This window comes from Gallus gallus, chromosome 2 (assembly GCF_016699485.2).
Source record: "Gallus gallus isolate bGalGal1 chromosome 2, bGalGal1.mat.broiler.GRCg7b, whole genome shotgun sequence".
Lineage (NCBI taxonomy): Eukaryota > Metazoa > Chordata > Aves > Galliformes > Phasianidae > Gallus > Gallus gallus.
The window spans coordinates 37741369-37757640 of record NC_052533.1 but is presented as its reverse complement, the minus strand read 5'-3'; the positions used below and the strand labels follow the sequence as shown (position 1 = coordinate 37757640).

Below are 16272 nucleotides of genomic sequence, written 5' to 3'. Positions count from 1 at the left end.
TTACTACTTTTTATTGGCCTTCTTTCTTACAAATACAAACTTACATACAAATATTGTTCCATAATGGTGGTTTCCACATAGATAATTCTAAGAAAACAACTAGATAATGCAAAGGTTGAGAATGAGAAGGTTATACATTCAGGGTTTTTGTAGCAGTTTGTATACTGCTATACAAAACTGCTAGTTTCTAAAGAACTGCTAGTTTCTTAAGTACATGCATGTCCAGAGGGCAAAGATCTCCATCCTGGGTGAGATGACTAGGAGGGTACCAGTTTCTGTAGCCAACGGGGTACAATACATATTGCTAATGTTAGGTTCTGCTTTGTATTCTTAAATCAACGATGAAACAATCCAACTGTAGAAAGTGACAGGAGCATGGCTTTTTGGAAAAGACAAGAAAATTTTTGATGTTACTGAATCCTTGAGGAAACACCTTACTAATCCATCAGGGTATATTGGGGAATAGCTGCTCTTCATTTACAGAGCTAAGATTATTCATATGTCTAATTCTGAATATTTCACTTCAGGCAGCAGAAGAGGAGGACCCACAAAACGCAAATGATGATGCTTCCTCTGCTTCTGGATCAACTTCTGGCCCTGATTTTAACTATATCTTAAACATGTCTCTGTGGTCACTTACAAAAGAGAAAGTGGAAGAGCTCATTAAGCACAGAGATTCAAAGGTTGGTACGCTGTGAGAGGCTTATTCTGAAATGATTTAATAATTACTGATGTGTCCAATTATGAATGCTTGGTTTAGGTAGTATTTACTAAGTTACTTATAAGTGATGATTCAGCCGACTCATAACTTAGAAACTTGTATTTTATATGTTACTTTCCCATTTTAGGAGAGAGAACTAAATGACCTTAAAAGGAAATCTGCTTCAGATCTCTGGAAAGAAGACTTAGCAGCTTTTGTTGAAGAGCTTGAAGTATGTTTTACAAATCTTTCTAAAAATATATATTAAAAATAAGCCCCCCCCCCAAAAAAAGGGAAAAAATAGATTAAAACCACATTGATCTCCAAGTATAGGGGCAAGTGGGAAATCTGTTTTGGGTAGTTGTGTTCTTGTTTGTGGTCCTCAGGGATTGTTTCTTGCATGTGTATAGTACAATGCTTTTCCCAAGTCAGTGAAAGAAAAATTACCAGGAACAAATTTGTTTTCAGATGACAAAAAAACCTGGGAGTAGTAAATAGCAATTCTAAGTGATCTAACCAGTTGGGAAGCAGTAAGTATTGTCAAATGGAAAGCCGCAAATCTAGAAACAAAGCATGTAGACTGGAAGTGCTAGACAAAGGGCTTTTACCTTGCCAGTATCTCTGGAAAAAGGCAAAGGCCTATTGGTGGGAAACTTGCTGAGCCTCAACTTTCAGTGTTCCCTGAAAATGGCTGATGTAATCTTTTGAAGTAACGCAGAATAATACAAATAAGATGTTTATTTCTCTGCGCATTCATAGTGCAGCTGCAATTGGAAGTATTCTGTGCTAAAGCCTCAACTTCAGTAATAAAAAACTGATGGAAGGACTGGAAAATGTGCCTTATAAAACTTGCTCTAAAAGCTAGCTGCTTGCTTTAAACACTGAAGGACTGAAAAGTTATATTAGTACATGGAGATATACATGAGGAAGAGAAACTTGATGAAAGAAAGATATTTCAAAGTGCCCAAGTGTTTGTATTTATTTAAGCTTGAAAAAAAAGTGTAATTTTTAACTGCATGAAGTAAGGAAGAACTTACCAAGATTAAGTGATTGATTTTCCATTAGCAAAATGTATGTTATAATTCAGCTGACAATTAAGGGCAGTTTTCTGCTCCATGTTAATAAATAAATATTGAAAAAGCACCATGTTCCACTTTGCCCTTACTGAAGGTGAACATGTTTCCCTCCCACCCCTGGTTGTTTGTTAGAAAGTAGAAGCACAGGAAAGAGAAGATGTTCTGGCTGGTATGGTTGGTAAACCAATCAAAGGTAAAGTTGGTAAACCCAAGATGAAGAAACTTCAGTTGGAAGAGACCATGCCATCACCATTTGGTAGAAGAATAGTTCCACAGATTACATCTGCCATGAAAGCTGATGCCAGTAGGAAATTGCTGAAAAAGAAAAAGGTAAAGCAAACTGTTGTTGTAGTTTGATTATTTAACTGCTGTATTTTTCTGTGCGGATAATACAGATCCAAACCTCTAGACCCCATTAGTACTGTATGTACGATGTTTTGTTAACTGTACACGTAAAGAAATTAATGCTGGATTTATTTTATGTTAGAAAGCCTATTATGACTAATTATTGCTGGGGAGTTTTTGTTGCTTTTTTTCTTTTTCCTTCCAATACCATTAAAATTGTCAGTATAGTAGTCTACTTTCATTTATTGTCTTCTAAAAATTGTATTGCAGTTTTTTGTTGAAATATAAAGGTATAATTTTATTTTGACCAACTTGTTAATATTTTTAGGGTGATGCTGATTCTGTAGCAATAAAAATGGAATTTGATGAGGAATTTGGTGGTGTGCAAGCCGAGGGTGGTGGGGATGACACGGTGAATACAGCAGCCTCAGGAACTAAAACCCCTAAACTGAAGAGAGAGAAGAAGGAACCTGGTGAGATATCCTTATGCAGTCATCATTAAGCTTAAATGAGTAATAATTTTGCATTGAGTGTATTTTTGACACATTATGAGAAGGGAAATATACCGCAATAATAAGTATTTCATCTGATTTTCTTCCTTAAAGAGATGTGTGAAAATACTTTGAAACAATTTGTATTACTTACAGCATACGTGGAAATTAAAAGCAGAGGTAGTCAGTGCTCAAGTTAAGCATGTAGGCACTTCTATTATGGTTCTCTAGTTGTAGTAACTTACTGAAATTTCTGTTAAGTATTCTGCTTCTCTTGAGGTGGGGATCTTCTGTTTTCTACATATGGTTTTGAGAGGGAGGGATCTAAATCGTTGAATATGTGAGTAGAAAAAAAAAAGATAATTTGTTACATAATTAGATTGTGTACAAATGAAAATATATAATATGTATGTTCTCTGCCACTGAAGGGCCAAGCCCTGATCTTCAGTCTCAGTGTACAGTACAGCTTGCAGAACTTAATTAAACAAACTTATTTTCCAATTGGCATATTCATTCATGGTGACTTTTTAAAAGAACACACATTATGGTATGGCAAACTAACCAACGTCTATATTAACTTTCTTTTTTCTCTATTAATAGGAATTTATTATTACTGTTTGAGAAATACTGTGATAATTGGGGCAGAGTTGTGACAGGCAGCAACAAAACAAAAAGCTAAAGGAATAAAAAGAAGATTTAAGTATGAATAGATAAACCCCCATGAATAGATAAGCACCCTGAGTACAGTTATGACTGAATCCACCCTTGTCAATGTTGAGCCAGAATCAATTAGTCCAGCTTTACCTGAGCTTGCCCTGCATTTGTATTATACTACCTCCAACAGAGTATCCTCTGCTTCCCACACTAATTGGATTTTTCCAATAGCCATACCTGACCCAATTCTCTGAAAAATGGAAAACTGTTCTTTTCCTGAAAAGCTCCAGTAACCTTTTAAAAATGGCAATTTGACTGCTCAGGAGCTAAAATTTCAAATTAGAGACTTTTATGCTTTTCTATCTTAGAGCAAATTTGTTTGGCAGCAGCAGGTTAGCCTGTATATGAAATTTTCATCACGTTCTTAAATTTTCCTTTAGGAAGTAAAACAAAACTTAAAATGTTTAAAGAAAACTTTTTAAGATAAATTAGGTGAAGTTTATACAACATAAACAATTAGAAAAGACAGAAATTGTGTTTGTTTCTTTTTTTTCCCCTGACTGTTGAGATGCTTTAACTTGTTACAGGTACTAGAGTAAGAAGAGCACCATCATCTACAAAATCCAGTGCAAAAAAAGTGAAGAAACGAAACCCCTGGTCAGATGATGAATCCAAGTCTGAAAGTGATTTAGAAGAGAGTGAGCCTGTGATTATTCCAAGAGACTCTCTTCTTAGGAGAGCTGCAGGTACTCCAGCTTTTGTGAAATGTGCATTGTGGCAGAAAGTTTAAACTGCTAACCTATGTTTTTCTTTGACCATAGCCCTCCTCAAGGACATAATCTTCTGCAGATAACTTGCATTGTATTCTCTTCACTGTGATGTTTGTGGAAAAAAACCCTAATGGCAAGACCAAGAGTTGCTGTGAAAGATTTTGTAACTTGATCCAAAAATCTTTCACCTTATCCAAAGTACTAGAATATAAATTACTCAAAAGAAACTGAATTATACAAGATACTGAAAAGGAATACCATTACAAAGAAATAACTTCAATGCAATTATTATTGTCCAACAAGGCCCAAAGACCTAACTGGCTGCAAAAAAATATAACTGAAAAAATCAAAGCAGTCTGTAATCGGCAAAAGTATCAGAGACTGAAAGTTTGAAAAATACAGAAATATTTGATAGTCTAAGAAAAGCACGACATTCTTCTGGAAAATTGTTGATCAACTTTTCAAGCACTCAATTAGAAAGAATGTTCAATTGATGTCATTTTAATTTTGCTTTTAGCTGAGAGGCCCAAGTATACATTTGACTTCTCAGAAGAAGAAGATGATGCCGATGATGATGATGATGCCAACAATAATAATGACTTAGATGAGCTTAAAGTAAAAGCCTCTCCAGTTATAAATGACAGAGAGGATGAGTTCGTTCCCTCAGACAGTGTAGAAAAAGATGAATATGACTTCTCTCCAGTCAAATCAAAGCCATCCCCAGAGTAAGTACTGTAACTCAGCAGTATATATTTGTTAATTTTTTTGAATACAGAAGTCTCTAAACAAAACTGACAGAATATTGATTGATTATTAATCTACACAGAAGATGTAAAGTAAAATGTATACATTTCGGGGAGGAATGAAAGTGTATATTTTCTCGTCATTGCAGTTGACTTGGGCAGGGAAGACATGGCTCACCAAATTGTGATAGTGTCAGTAACGCCATTAAATCTGTTAATTGTACCTAGTAGAATTTTCTGTTTTCCTTCTTGTACCAACTTGGTATACAGAACTATTGATAAAAATGTAATACTGTTAATTTTAAAGGGTTACAATGCATGACAGGATAGTGATTTTATTAAGGACTTGTCTGCTGAAATGCTAGATAAATGTTACAATGCAAAAACAATGATTTAATCTCTTACGGACGCTATAATGTCTACATATTTCAATGTGCAGTTAATGCAATTTATGCAATTTCTTCTTGTGTCTGAAAGTAGAAAAATGTCTCAAGAGAAGAAAAATCAAGACTTTGGGAACATTTTCTCCTTCCCATCTTACTCTCAGAAGACAGATGATGGTGAGCTTGTTTTCACTAATCTATTTATCATTAGCAATTTTTACAGAATATGTATGGGGTTTTATGTCATAAATAGAAACTTAATGCAGTAGTTTTAAGAATAATGGTATTGAGATTTATACAGGGGAAAAGGATTAAGAGGTTCTGATCCTTAGAGGAACACAGCTTGTATTGTAGGTACACGGTACACCCACAGCCAAGCAGTAGTATCGGAAGAGTGCATCTGTGAGATTGATCTTGACTGTAACCAATAAGCATGATTAAAAATATGCAGTGAACAAATCTTATTCTGAACATACTCTGTGGTTATAGATACAACAAAATTGGACAGTGATGAGGAGGATTCTACTCCTGTTTTCTCATCACCTTTCGCCCCAAAACAAACAGAGAAAATGCTAAGTAAAACAGTAGCTGCTAAAAAAGGTAAGTGTAGGATTACCCTGTAAACCAAGCCTTTTTTTTAAAGTCCATCACTTCCATCTTTGCATCATCTCTTCACCATCATCATCTTAAAAGTGAGAATAGCATTCATTTATTTCAAATTCAGTGGCACTGCAGGAGAGGGTGTGAATTTCTTCCAGCTTCTTAATGATATTAATTTCTTTCTTTCTTCCATAATGTCAATACTTACTATGCATGGAATTCAGCCTTTTAGTTAAACTAATGGAAGGCTTTAACCCTCAGGAGGTAAATGAGACATGATATCCTTGTGGTTGAAGATAGTCTTCTATAATGCATCTAACTTACTAACGTTAGAAGTAAGGACAACAGTGCAAAGGAGGGATCCCCAAGAAGTACTAAAGTCCTAAGCAGACTATGTACTTGGGATAGTTGTACTTACTTGTGTTTTTTGAAACAGAGAATGGAAGGCTATCCTCACACTTCAGAGGCAGAAGTTTCTTCATTTCTAAGTCAGGCTTTTAGAACTGGCAACTTGCATGTTCTTAAACCGTGGAATTCAGGACAGTTCCAAGAGCAAGTTCATATTTATATTGGTTTCATTAGTTGTGCATGGATATTTGTAGGAATAAGGTTTTTTAGTGCTGTGTACCTTGGAGAATATTGGCATTTATACTGTAATCTCTCTACTTCTAAAGGAGAGCTCTGAGCCTGTTTCTGAATACATTTTAAGGATTATACCAAATGCTTGCCATAATTAATGCTGAAAATAATTTTTTTCTACCTAGATTGAAAAATAGAGTTCTTAGCAGATAACAGACTGGAGGCTTTTTCTGATTTCAAACCTTTGCCTTGCTTCTATTATTTCTTTCAGATGACTTCATTTTTTTCTTGCTTCTTAATATTCTCTCCTCCAAAAGCAATTTTTTTTGCTATAATATGGTGGCCTTCTTTGACCAACTTACAGCTGAACTTAGTACATTAATATCACAAAAAGATACCTTTAAGAAATCTGCAAGAAAGCAGCCAGATACTATAATTAATTTACTTTATTAAAAATGAGGAAAAAATATCTTGCTTTATGAGTTAGGTGCCAGGGATTTGCAGCATCCATTCACCCTCCCCTCTTCGCTTCCACATTTCTCATCTCTGTCTCACTGACACTGTGCTATTCTGATTGAATCTGTGAATGTCTGACTGATTCCCAAAAACTTCAGGACTTTTTAATCATCAATAGTAAAGTTCTATAAAACAATGAGTGAAGATTATTTTTATTATTATTTTAAGTCTTTTATGATAAACTTCTGTTTTAAATACAAGAAAGAACTGTATGTAGTAGCATGGATGCAACTTAGCATTCAATCTCTCTCCCCCTTTCTCTTTTTTGAAGGTGTGGATGCAATTAGTTGTCATTAACATAGCTTTGAAACTTTAAAACACAGCTGTGATGTTTCTGAGTGCTGATTAACCTTTACCCTTACAAAATAGGTATAAACAGGCTCTCATTCAAGGAAGAAGAGTTATACATTTATCTCCATAGTAGTCTTAAGAGACACAATTTCCTTTTTAGTGCACAAAAGTTCACAGCATTCAGCAGTTTTCATCTTCTCTCCTTTGTCCAAACTATACATGATCACAGTTTCTTTCACAGTGCAGTGCTAAATTAATATGCTTAGTTATTGGTCAGCTGGTATTCTTTTAGTCATGTCCTTAGTTCTGTGTCCATATTCTGGTATTGTAATATTCCATCCACTCACTCTCTGGTGAGTGCCTCACAGGGGAATGTCTGTTATGTAGCTGAAGCAATTATTACAAACAGTTGTATGGAGTTTTTTTGTGACTTCAGAGCTTGAATTTTGGAGGACAGGAAGTTGATACTGAAGAACTACTTGTTCTGTCTTGTTATCTGTATGGCCACATTCCTTTCTCAGTCCAGGAAAAATAAAGGAATAGTTAGGAGTTCAGCTTCTTCTCAGACCTTGATCAATTTGAGATGAAATTTTCTGATCTCTGGCATTGACTGGCTCTGGCTTGCTTTATGCTAATATAGTTCTTTTGTCTTCTAATTGAGATATCTATAGAGACCTATTTGTTGTTTTCAAATATGGTTCCTGAGTTCCAACGTAAGCATCAGTTCTTCACTCTCAAAGTCTATCTAAAAGGCTGCCGGAGCCTCTCCTTGATGCCAAAGAAAGCTTTATTTTTAATATTAGCAGGACACAATACTTGGACTACTCAGTAGGTATCATCAATCACACTGCTTTGTACAGTGATTCTCCAGCAGGTAGCAGTTAAAGGCAACACGGCCAAAAAGATTCTGGAGATGCTCATCTGTTGTCTGAAGACATTCCCTTAGCAGTATCACAGATGAAAGCTCGAGTTCTCACCAGTGTCCACATTCCTGCTATCTGGAGCTTTTTACATGTGTCTTATCTTTGAGGAATTCAGGGCTGAGAGATAACACATAGGTCAGTAGTGTAAGGCAGGGTTTTGTAAAAGGCTGGTTTGTCTTTCAGCATGTAGAGTGCATTACTTCTTGTCCTTTATGGTGTGAATGTGTGAGGGCTGCTCCAAAACTAATGCCTCCTGCTTTATTACTTTGGCCCACAATATCAGAGGCAGATGGTGGTGGTATAGCAGCAGAGTCTGAACCTTCCCAGCATTATTCCATTACATTTAATTGTAATGCAACGGACGGCAGCAGTGGGGCAGTCTGACAAAATGGTGTCTGACGTGGAAGTGCAGGTGAAACAAAGGGACAGAAATGAATTTTTATATGCAGAAAAATTGCACCCATTGACACTGATCGACACTGGCTGAATGTTTTTAGAGACCAAACAGTGAGCACAGTGAGGCAGTGGGGGGTGCGTTCCAGCAGTGCTGACAGTGACAGTAGGTCACCTCCGCTAGTGTGGATTTTTACCAGCACAGCATGGAAGCTCTTGTTTATCGCCGATGAAAGTGCATAGGCAATGGTGGTGACTGCACTTAAAACCCTATCAAATGGTGTTATTGAGCTCTTTGTATTCGTTGTAATTTCCATGGAAATAAATAGGAGGCATTGCTTTTGGAGCAATACGAGTACTGTCTTCTAAAGATGGCGAGACAAATTGTGTAGCAGTAATAGAAATTCAGTAAGGATTCCACAGATATGTATCCTTCCTGTCCTTTCTTCTTTTTCTGAGGTTCTTTTTCATTGTATTAGCAGAAGACAACACAGATGCATTGTGCCTCAGAGTCCTGCAGTAATGATGGGGAGGGTTGTTCTGCAGTTGTGGCAAAGGTTGTACCACTGTGAAGGCAGAAATGGCACAAGTAGCAAGCTGTTCTGTAATGTAATGTATCTGAGCATATTTTAAATACCCAACTTGGAGAGCTTCTCTTGCTGCTTTAGATAACAGTAACCTGTTTTGTGCTCAAAAAAATGAAAAAAGCGTTTAATTAAAAACACTGGAACATACTGAATGAACTGATACAACTTAATTGCAAGGCAGCACTTCCTGTTTATTCCTCACAGTTCTAACATAAAAGTTGAAGTATGTTTTCCTCAAGTGTAGGAGGCTCATCTCATTTTAACATCTGCCATCTATGCTGTAATCTCGTAAAATTTAATATTTCTAAGCAAGATGTGAATTTAACATATTCAGTATCTCTAACTTCTAACAGCAAAAGTAGATGTACCACCTAAACCTAAAAGGGCTCCCAAGGCCAAGAAGATGGAAACTGTAAATTCTGACTCGGATTCAGAATTCGGCATTCCAAAGAAGACTGCAGCACCCAAAGGTAGTAATTTAGGTGTGGTGACAATTAGCATCACGCAATGTCTGTGCTCTCTATCAACACAGGTTCACGATTATATTTCAAGGGAAGTAGAAGTAGTCTCTAAAAGAAGAACCACATTGATTTATTAGTAAATGAATCACCAGCAGATTACTCAGCCCTGAGCTTTTTCTATGACAGAAGTAGTTCATTGGCGTTTCTTGACAGTCGGTGCTGTGAGCTTTTTAAGTGACCTTAGCTGCTGGGAATGCATTTAATGCCTCCAAATCCCTTTTAATTGCTCATCTGTTCTGTTGGATAGTGCCTGTTTTCACTCTGTGAGCTCACCTTTATACACGTCAGTAAAGTTCTGATTGTTGGTAGTTCTATTAAGTCAGGTTTTCTGGTTCTTGAAACCAATTCATTGGTATCCCAGTTCTCAGTCCTAAGAAGAAAATGGCAGAAGCACCGCAGCACAGCCAGTGATTTTATTGGAACACTGTGAAGGGAAAGGATGTGCCAGTGCTGATAGCTGCCATAAACAGTAAATTCCTAAGCTGTGAAGGTGCATTAATGCTGTGTTATCAGCACAAAAAGTTACTGAGGACTTGGAGTACTTCGCAAGTCTGGAAGAAGTAGAGCTAGCGAAGTTTGGCCCTGTCTTGAACTGACAGTATGAATTGCTAGCGCGAATGGTAACTCCACAAGAAGTATAAAAGAGAGAGATAAAACTGAGAAAATCAACTGTTATGTTGTATTTTCTGGCTGTTATGAAGAAGCTTGAGCTGTAAACTGAATTTCAACTTTACACACAGACACGATAAAATGTAGTAATATCACTGTTGTTTTTTCCAGTTTGCTGAACTTTGATGTCTAATCGAAATTATATTCTCTCACCTAGGAAAAGGGAGAGGGGCAAAGAAAAGGAAAACATCTGGCTCAGAAAATGAAGGTGAATACAACCCTGGGAAGAAGGCACCTAAATCAACACCATGCAAGGTCAGTTCTCTCAGTGGTCCTTTCTACTTGTAAAAATAACCTAACAAACGGATTACTTTCAATAAGAGATGCACGTTCTTACAGGAGGGTGCTGAGGTAGTAACCGGGCTGTAGGTGTGGTTATGTTTTAGTTGTTAGAGAAGAGTTGCTTCAGGTCTGAATGTCAAGATGCAAAATGCACAGAACTTCACAAAGGATTTGTCTTTTCTTCTCCAAAGAAATCCAAGAAGGCCGCTTTTGACCAGGATTCTGATGTGGAAATCTTCCAGTCAGGCTTTGCCTCCGAAACTGCCCCGAAGCCCCGGACAGGCCGGGCTAGAAAAGAAGTGAAATATTTTGCAGAGTCTGATGAAGATGATGATTTTGATATGTTTAATTAAGTGCCCAAAGAGCACACAACTGTTTTCCAACGACTATCTTGTGTTGTCCTTTTGGTCCCTTCTGTCGCAAACTTTTGTACATTTGACTTATTTTATGTGATAAATGTAATTGATGGTTTTTATTCTTGTGTGTAGGCATTTTAACATTTTGTTCTTACACCTACAGTTTTATGCTCTTTTTTACTCATTGAAATGTCATGTATTTGTCTGACTGGCTTGTAGAGATGTTCTAGACAGCGGTGCTAAAGCACATTTTAATTGTCATGGTTGCAAACAGCAAACCTGCTTTTTGAAATGAAGTTTAAACATTAAAAAATGGAAAACTCCCTGTCTTGTGTGTGTGTACCATTGGGGCCGGAGGGACTGCTTCCACACAGGTGGTTTTTTAAAATAAATATATTTTATTCTTTGCCAGGAGACTCCATGGAAAAAGGTAAACAGTATATGAACATAGAAAGCATTGTTAAACAATCTCAATGTACAAACAGAGCCAGTGAAAGTACATCACAGACTTGCTAGAATATATAAAAAAAATCCACTAGTGCTTTAAATGAAACCTAAGAAACTGACACTTTAAATCTGTTAACCATTCTACCACAGTTTTCACTCTGCTTCATGGTGATTTAACAAGGCCAAGAAGGCAGATTCTCTCCTTGTGTTTCTGGAAGTCCTGTCTGTACTTCCCTAGCACCTGGAAGGCCGCATAGCCCAGCTCGTTCCTGGCGGTCGACTCTTAAGGAAATACCCTGGACTCACCCCTTCGAAAGCTGTAAATGAGTCTGCTGGTTATCATCCCATGAAGTTTCCCTAATGGCTTGTGAATAAGTAAACAAAAACAAGGTAACACTGAGAAGTGTTTCTGCCTTGGAGGCTATCATTACTGTAGAAATGTAGTAGGTAACGGTGTAGCTAGGTCACCAGCCAGGTAATAAACCACTTTTTAAATTTTAAAGTGACATTAACAGTGGAACAAATGACATCTGAATAACTGATCTGGCAGTTAATGCCAACACCGATGTCTTTTCTGCAAGTGCAGGGATTTTTGTATACTTTTTACAAGGAAGGAGATGCAAACTGAAGGCATCAAAGAGTAGTTTTCATATTAACTGATCAGACGGTCCTTGAAATTTCCTTTTCTGGATGTGTACAGTAGTCCATTTCAGCTGGTTGGTGTCTTGATCGTTTTAGGTATGAGAGACAGAAGGAAAGCACCAAACATCCAGTACAGAAAGTACAGCCATACATCTGTATGTACAAAGTCATCAGAAATGCAACCAGAATTTAAAGTTTGAGATCTGTCTTTGTCACCATGCAGTCTTGAACGTTCAGAAGAGAAAACAGAAGCTTAACTATTTTTTTTTTTTTTGCATGAAATGGCTGATTTAGAGTTTCAAAAGTTTGCATTTTCTATTTTAAGAGTTTAAACAGCAAGGAGTATATATTGATACATACGAAAATTTCTTGGTCCTTGTTGAGTTTTTATCTATATATATATATACATATATAGATATATATTAAGTCCAGAAAGTAAGCAGCAGTAAAAATGTTTTTCTTGCTTTTCATCCCTGTACATAAGGTGTTAGGAATGTCTGAAGTAGCTGGAAAATGTCTTATTGCACCATAGGGGATTGACTGACACTGCTGTTATCCACTGAGCTTGGTGAGATACTCGGACTGTGTTCTGCAGTATTTCCATTTGAGGTTGGTGTCAGTGGTTCGTGTCCTTCAGAGTTCTCCAACATTTCTTGAATAAGAGGTGGCATGGATCCAGGAATTTCCATTTTCAACGTAATGACACGTTCTGCACCTTTAAGAAGAAAACAAAAAGAAGTCCTTTCCATTAGGATGAGTTGTGCAACTTCTTTTTCCAGAGCATCATCAGTAGTAATTTCAGGGTACGTTATTTTAACGGCTTTGATGTTTCCCTTTATCGTTCTGCATACAAAATTATGTAAGTGAGCTCCTTCAAATTCATTGCACGAAAATGGAGCAAGATGAGCTCTCCTTAACAAATTGATTTAAAATGGTGATCACAGCAGCCAGTAGTACAGTAGAGTAAATTAGATGAACCGCATCTTTTCCCAGAAGGAACCAAAATGGTACTAAATGATGCTGAGAAATTAAAGGCAACTGTGATCGCATGGAAGGCTTTATAAATTGGAACGTACTTCACAGTTCCTAAGCTGGGATCTGCAAAGCCTGCAGGACAAAACGTTGGGGGCTCCGTGCTAAACAGGCATGGTGCAATGTCAGAAGTAAACATGGCCTCACTGCAAACTGTGAAGTAAGAATCAGAATTTAACAAACCCTTGTTTTATAAAAGAAGAAACTCAGCCAAAGGGATACTTTGGTGAAGCTGCCTTCTGTGGGTTGCAGGTGTTTCGAGCTAATTAATCACAGAAGTACACAGAAACTGAAGTTAACCAACTGTTCAGTACTTCCCAAGTGCAGCAACAACAGGTTTTTCTACATAGAGGTGGCTTTGCAGGCTGTTCTGTGTAGGATTAAACAAAATCACAAAACTAATCTGGACTACCCAGACTACAAGCTAAGAAGTAATACTAGTTCAGGGAGAGCAAGAGCCACACAATACAGCTCGCAGCTCCTAAGACGGCCTTTTTGGCTAATATCAACTATTTTTTTTTAAACTAAATTGGAGATAGATGGATGTGAAGCTGGACCATTAGGTGGATAAAGAAATAATTGGATGGTCACAGCCAGAGAGTTGTTGTCAAAGGCACTATGTCCAGGTGGAGTCCAGTCACAAGTTGTGTCCCCCAGGGGTCTGTCTTGGGACCAGTGCTCTTCAGCGTCTTTATCAGCAGGATTGAATATATCCTCAGCAAGTCTGCAGATGACACCAAGCTACTGACAAAACAGAAGGAAGAGATGTCATCCAGAGGGACCTGGACAGGCTCAAGAAGTAGGCACACCTGAACCTAATGAGGTTCAACAAGGCCAAGTGCAAGGCATTGCATATGGGTTGGGACAATCCCAGATATGAGTACAGACTGGGAGAACTCCTAGAGAGCAGCCCTGCAGACACACACTTAGGAGAGCTGGTGGATGAAAAGCCAGAAGTGAGCCAGCAGTGTGTGCTTGCAGTCCAGAAGGCCAACTGTGTTCTGGGCTGCAACAAAAGAGAGGTAGCCAGCAGGGCCAGGAAGGCGATTGTCCCCCTCTGCACTGCCCTTGTAAGGTCCCATCTGGAGTACTCTCTCCAAGCCTAAGGTCCCTAAGCGTAGGAAGGATGCAGAGCTGTTGGAGCAGGTCCAGAGGAGAGCTGCAAAGATGACAAGAGGGCTAGAGCACCTCTCCTATGAAGAAAGGTAAAGGGAGCTGGGCTTTATAAGCTCAGAGAAGAGAAGGCTCTGGAGAGACCTCACTGCAAACTTTCAGTACAGAAACAGTACAGTTTCAGAACTTTTTACATGGTCTGACAGTGACAAGTGGAAATAATTTTAAAATAAAAGAGGGAAGATTTGGATTAGATGTTAGGAGAAATTTTTTTTACTCAGAAAGCAGAGAGACCCTGGCACAGCTGCCCAGAGAGAAGCTGTGGATGCCCCACTCCTGGAGGCTTTAAAGGTCAGGTTGGATGGGGCCCTGGGCAGCCTAATCTGGTGGGTGGCAGCCCCACCCATGGCAGGGGAGTTGGAACTAGATGATCTTCAAGGTCCCTTCCAACTCCAGCCATTCGATGATTCTACGGTAAGTGGCAAGGATCATAAAAAGACAGAAATATTCTGGTGTAACGCTACAATATGATGAAAAGCATAGCAATGACAGCAAAGTAGCAAAGCCCTAGGCTGCAGCAGGTTAAGATATGCTCAAATGCAGCAGCTGTGGACACAGAAATGAAAGAAAGAATCTGCTCACCCTTGGAAGGCCTCAGGTACACAGGGATCTTCAGCAAGATACCCTTACCCCCACTGCCAACCCTTAAATGAGGTCTGGGAAGGGGTGGATCCTGATTTCACCCCTTTCTGACACTCAAGTGTATTGGATGCACCTGAGCTCCCGTGTTGTCCCTGCCTTTCTACCAGGTGTCCAATTACTGGTTCAAGCCGTGACTCAGCACTTCCACTACACCTGGAATTAAATGTCAAACAGCGAGGATATAAAGATTCTGTTCCACAGTGAAGAATGGATGTCCTTTACATAGTTTGTTTCTGCTGGGAAGAAAATTTTGTCTATCAAACAGAACAACTTACTTATAGATGATTTATAGCCATAAACCTCAAGAGTTCAAATACCTGCTACAATACACCTCATAAGATTCCTGATCATCATCTTAAAATTAGTCTAGTGGATCAGGAATCTGCTTTTTAAAAGTGAAAGAAGGCAAAAAGAGACAACAACACTAAAGAAAACATAGTCTGATTACTGGGGAATACAACCTGTAGACACGCTTTGCTTTTCCATGCTGCTACAATGCCAACGCTGGAGAGAGCACGCAGTCCCTACATAACTCCAGATAAGAAGGGAGAGTTTATATTCATGCCTAAGCTGAGAAGTTTCAGAAACCATTACAAAGGCAATGAATAACTTTCCAGGTGAATGCTGACGGAGTAGTCTCACAACTAACTTAAACTGTCAAGAACAAAGGGGTGAGCACTACCACTGGAAAGCAATTAATGACTTCACAGAGAACTGCATGGAAAATGTGGCATCGTGTACGTTTGAAGTAGAACCATTTTCAGCAGGCAGTTACATGAACAAGATGAAAAGAAAGGTCAACAGGACCTCTTAGTTGTGTTAAAAGCACCCACAGGACCAACCACCCAGGTCTTCAGGTCAATGTCCCCTGAGAAGTAACACTCTGAGAACTGTGAGACACCGTACCTTTTGCACTGATGCTACGAAGATCTGTGATTTTCATTAAGATCTTTGGAAACATGTGAGGCTTGTTGGGTCGTCTCTTTCGGATATAGATTTTCAGCGCTTCAAGCAACGGTTCCTGAAGCTTATCCACTTTCATTGGTTCTTCAAGGTCCTGACGATCTGTAGGAAGCATTATGTCACTCTATGATCTTAAATACAGGGTTGTTTCTTTTCACCACATACAGAAATCACAGAAGCTCTTCCATGTTCTTGATTAAACCTCCATGAATTTCATCGCTTTCTCCATTTATATGGAGAACTACACTCTGTAGCATTTATTCCATAGAAAGATGACAAACTACAGCTTTCCAAAACTTAGCTTCATTTTCCCTTGCCTGCAGGACAGGTTTGTCATTTCAGTGCTCCAGAATTACTACAAGCTCCCTATCTAAGGGGAAAATACCATCCTTCAAACAATATTTGAGAATTCATTTCCTATTCACCCAGGTTTACAAACTGATGACGGCCGATTTGGTCTTTGCATCGATGCTAAACCAAAGTGAGTTACCACC

The 16272-nt window shown here is 38.3% G+C and overlaps 2 protein-coding genes across 16 annotated transcripts in view; one reads left to right on the top strand and one right to left on the bottom strand.

The window, feature by feature from the left end:
- The window catches only part of TOP2B (topoisomerase (DNA) II beta), a 61762-nt gene extending 50558 nt beyond the window's left edge, over positions 1-11204 (top strand). Inside the window, 11 exon segments of one of the 5 annotated variants that reach the window (NM_001397091.1) lie at positions 528-683; positions 849-932; positions 1909-2106; positions 2450-2594; positions 3854-4012; positions 4554-4761; positions 5260-5339; positions 5652-5762; positions 9405-9521; positions 10399-10496; positions 10715-11204. In NM_001397091.1, coding sequence (NP_001384020.1) covers positions 528-683; positions 849-932; positions 1909-2106; positions 2450-2594; positions 3854-4012; positions 4554-4761; positions 5260-5339; positions 5652-5762; positions 9405-9521; positions 10399-10496; positions 10715-10876 — 1518 coding nt within the window. In that variant the 3' untranslated portion in view covers positions 10877-11204. 5 annotated transcript variants of the gene reach the window in all.
- Positions 11205-11257: 53 nt separating this feature from the next.
- RARB (retinoic acid receptor beta) overlaps positions 11258-16272 on the bottom strand; it is a 324329-nt gene continuing 319314 nt past the window's right edge. For all 11 annotated transcript variants that reach the window (XM_040676713.2, XM_040676707.2, XM_040676732.2 and 8 more), the window contains 2 exons: positions 15722-15880; positions 11258-12683 (listed from right to left, as the gene is read on the bottom strand). In XM_040676713.2, the coding sequence (XP_040532647.1) occupies positions 12487-12683; positions 15722-15880 (356 nt within the window). In that variant the 3' untranslated portion in view covers positions 11258-12486. The remainder of the gene's footprint in view (positions 12684-15721; positions 15881-16272) is intronic.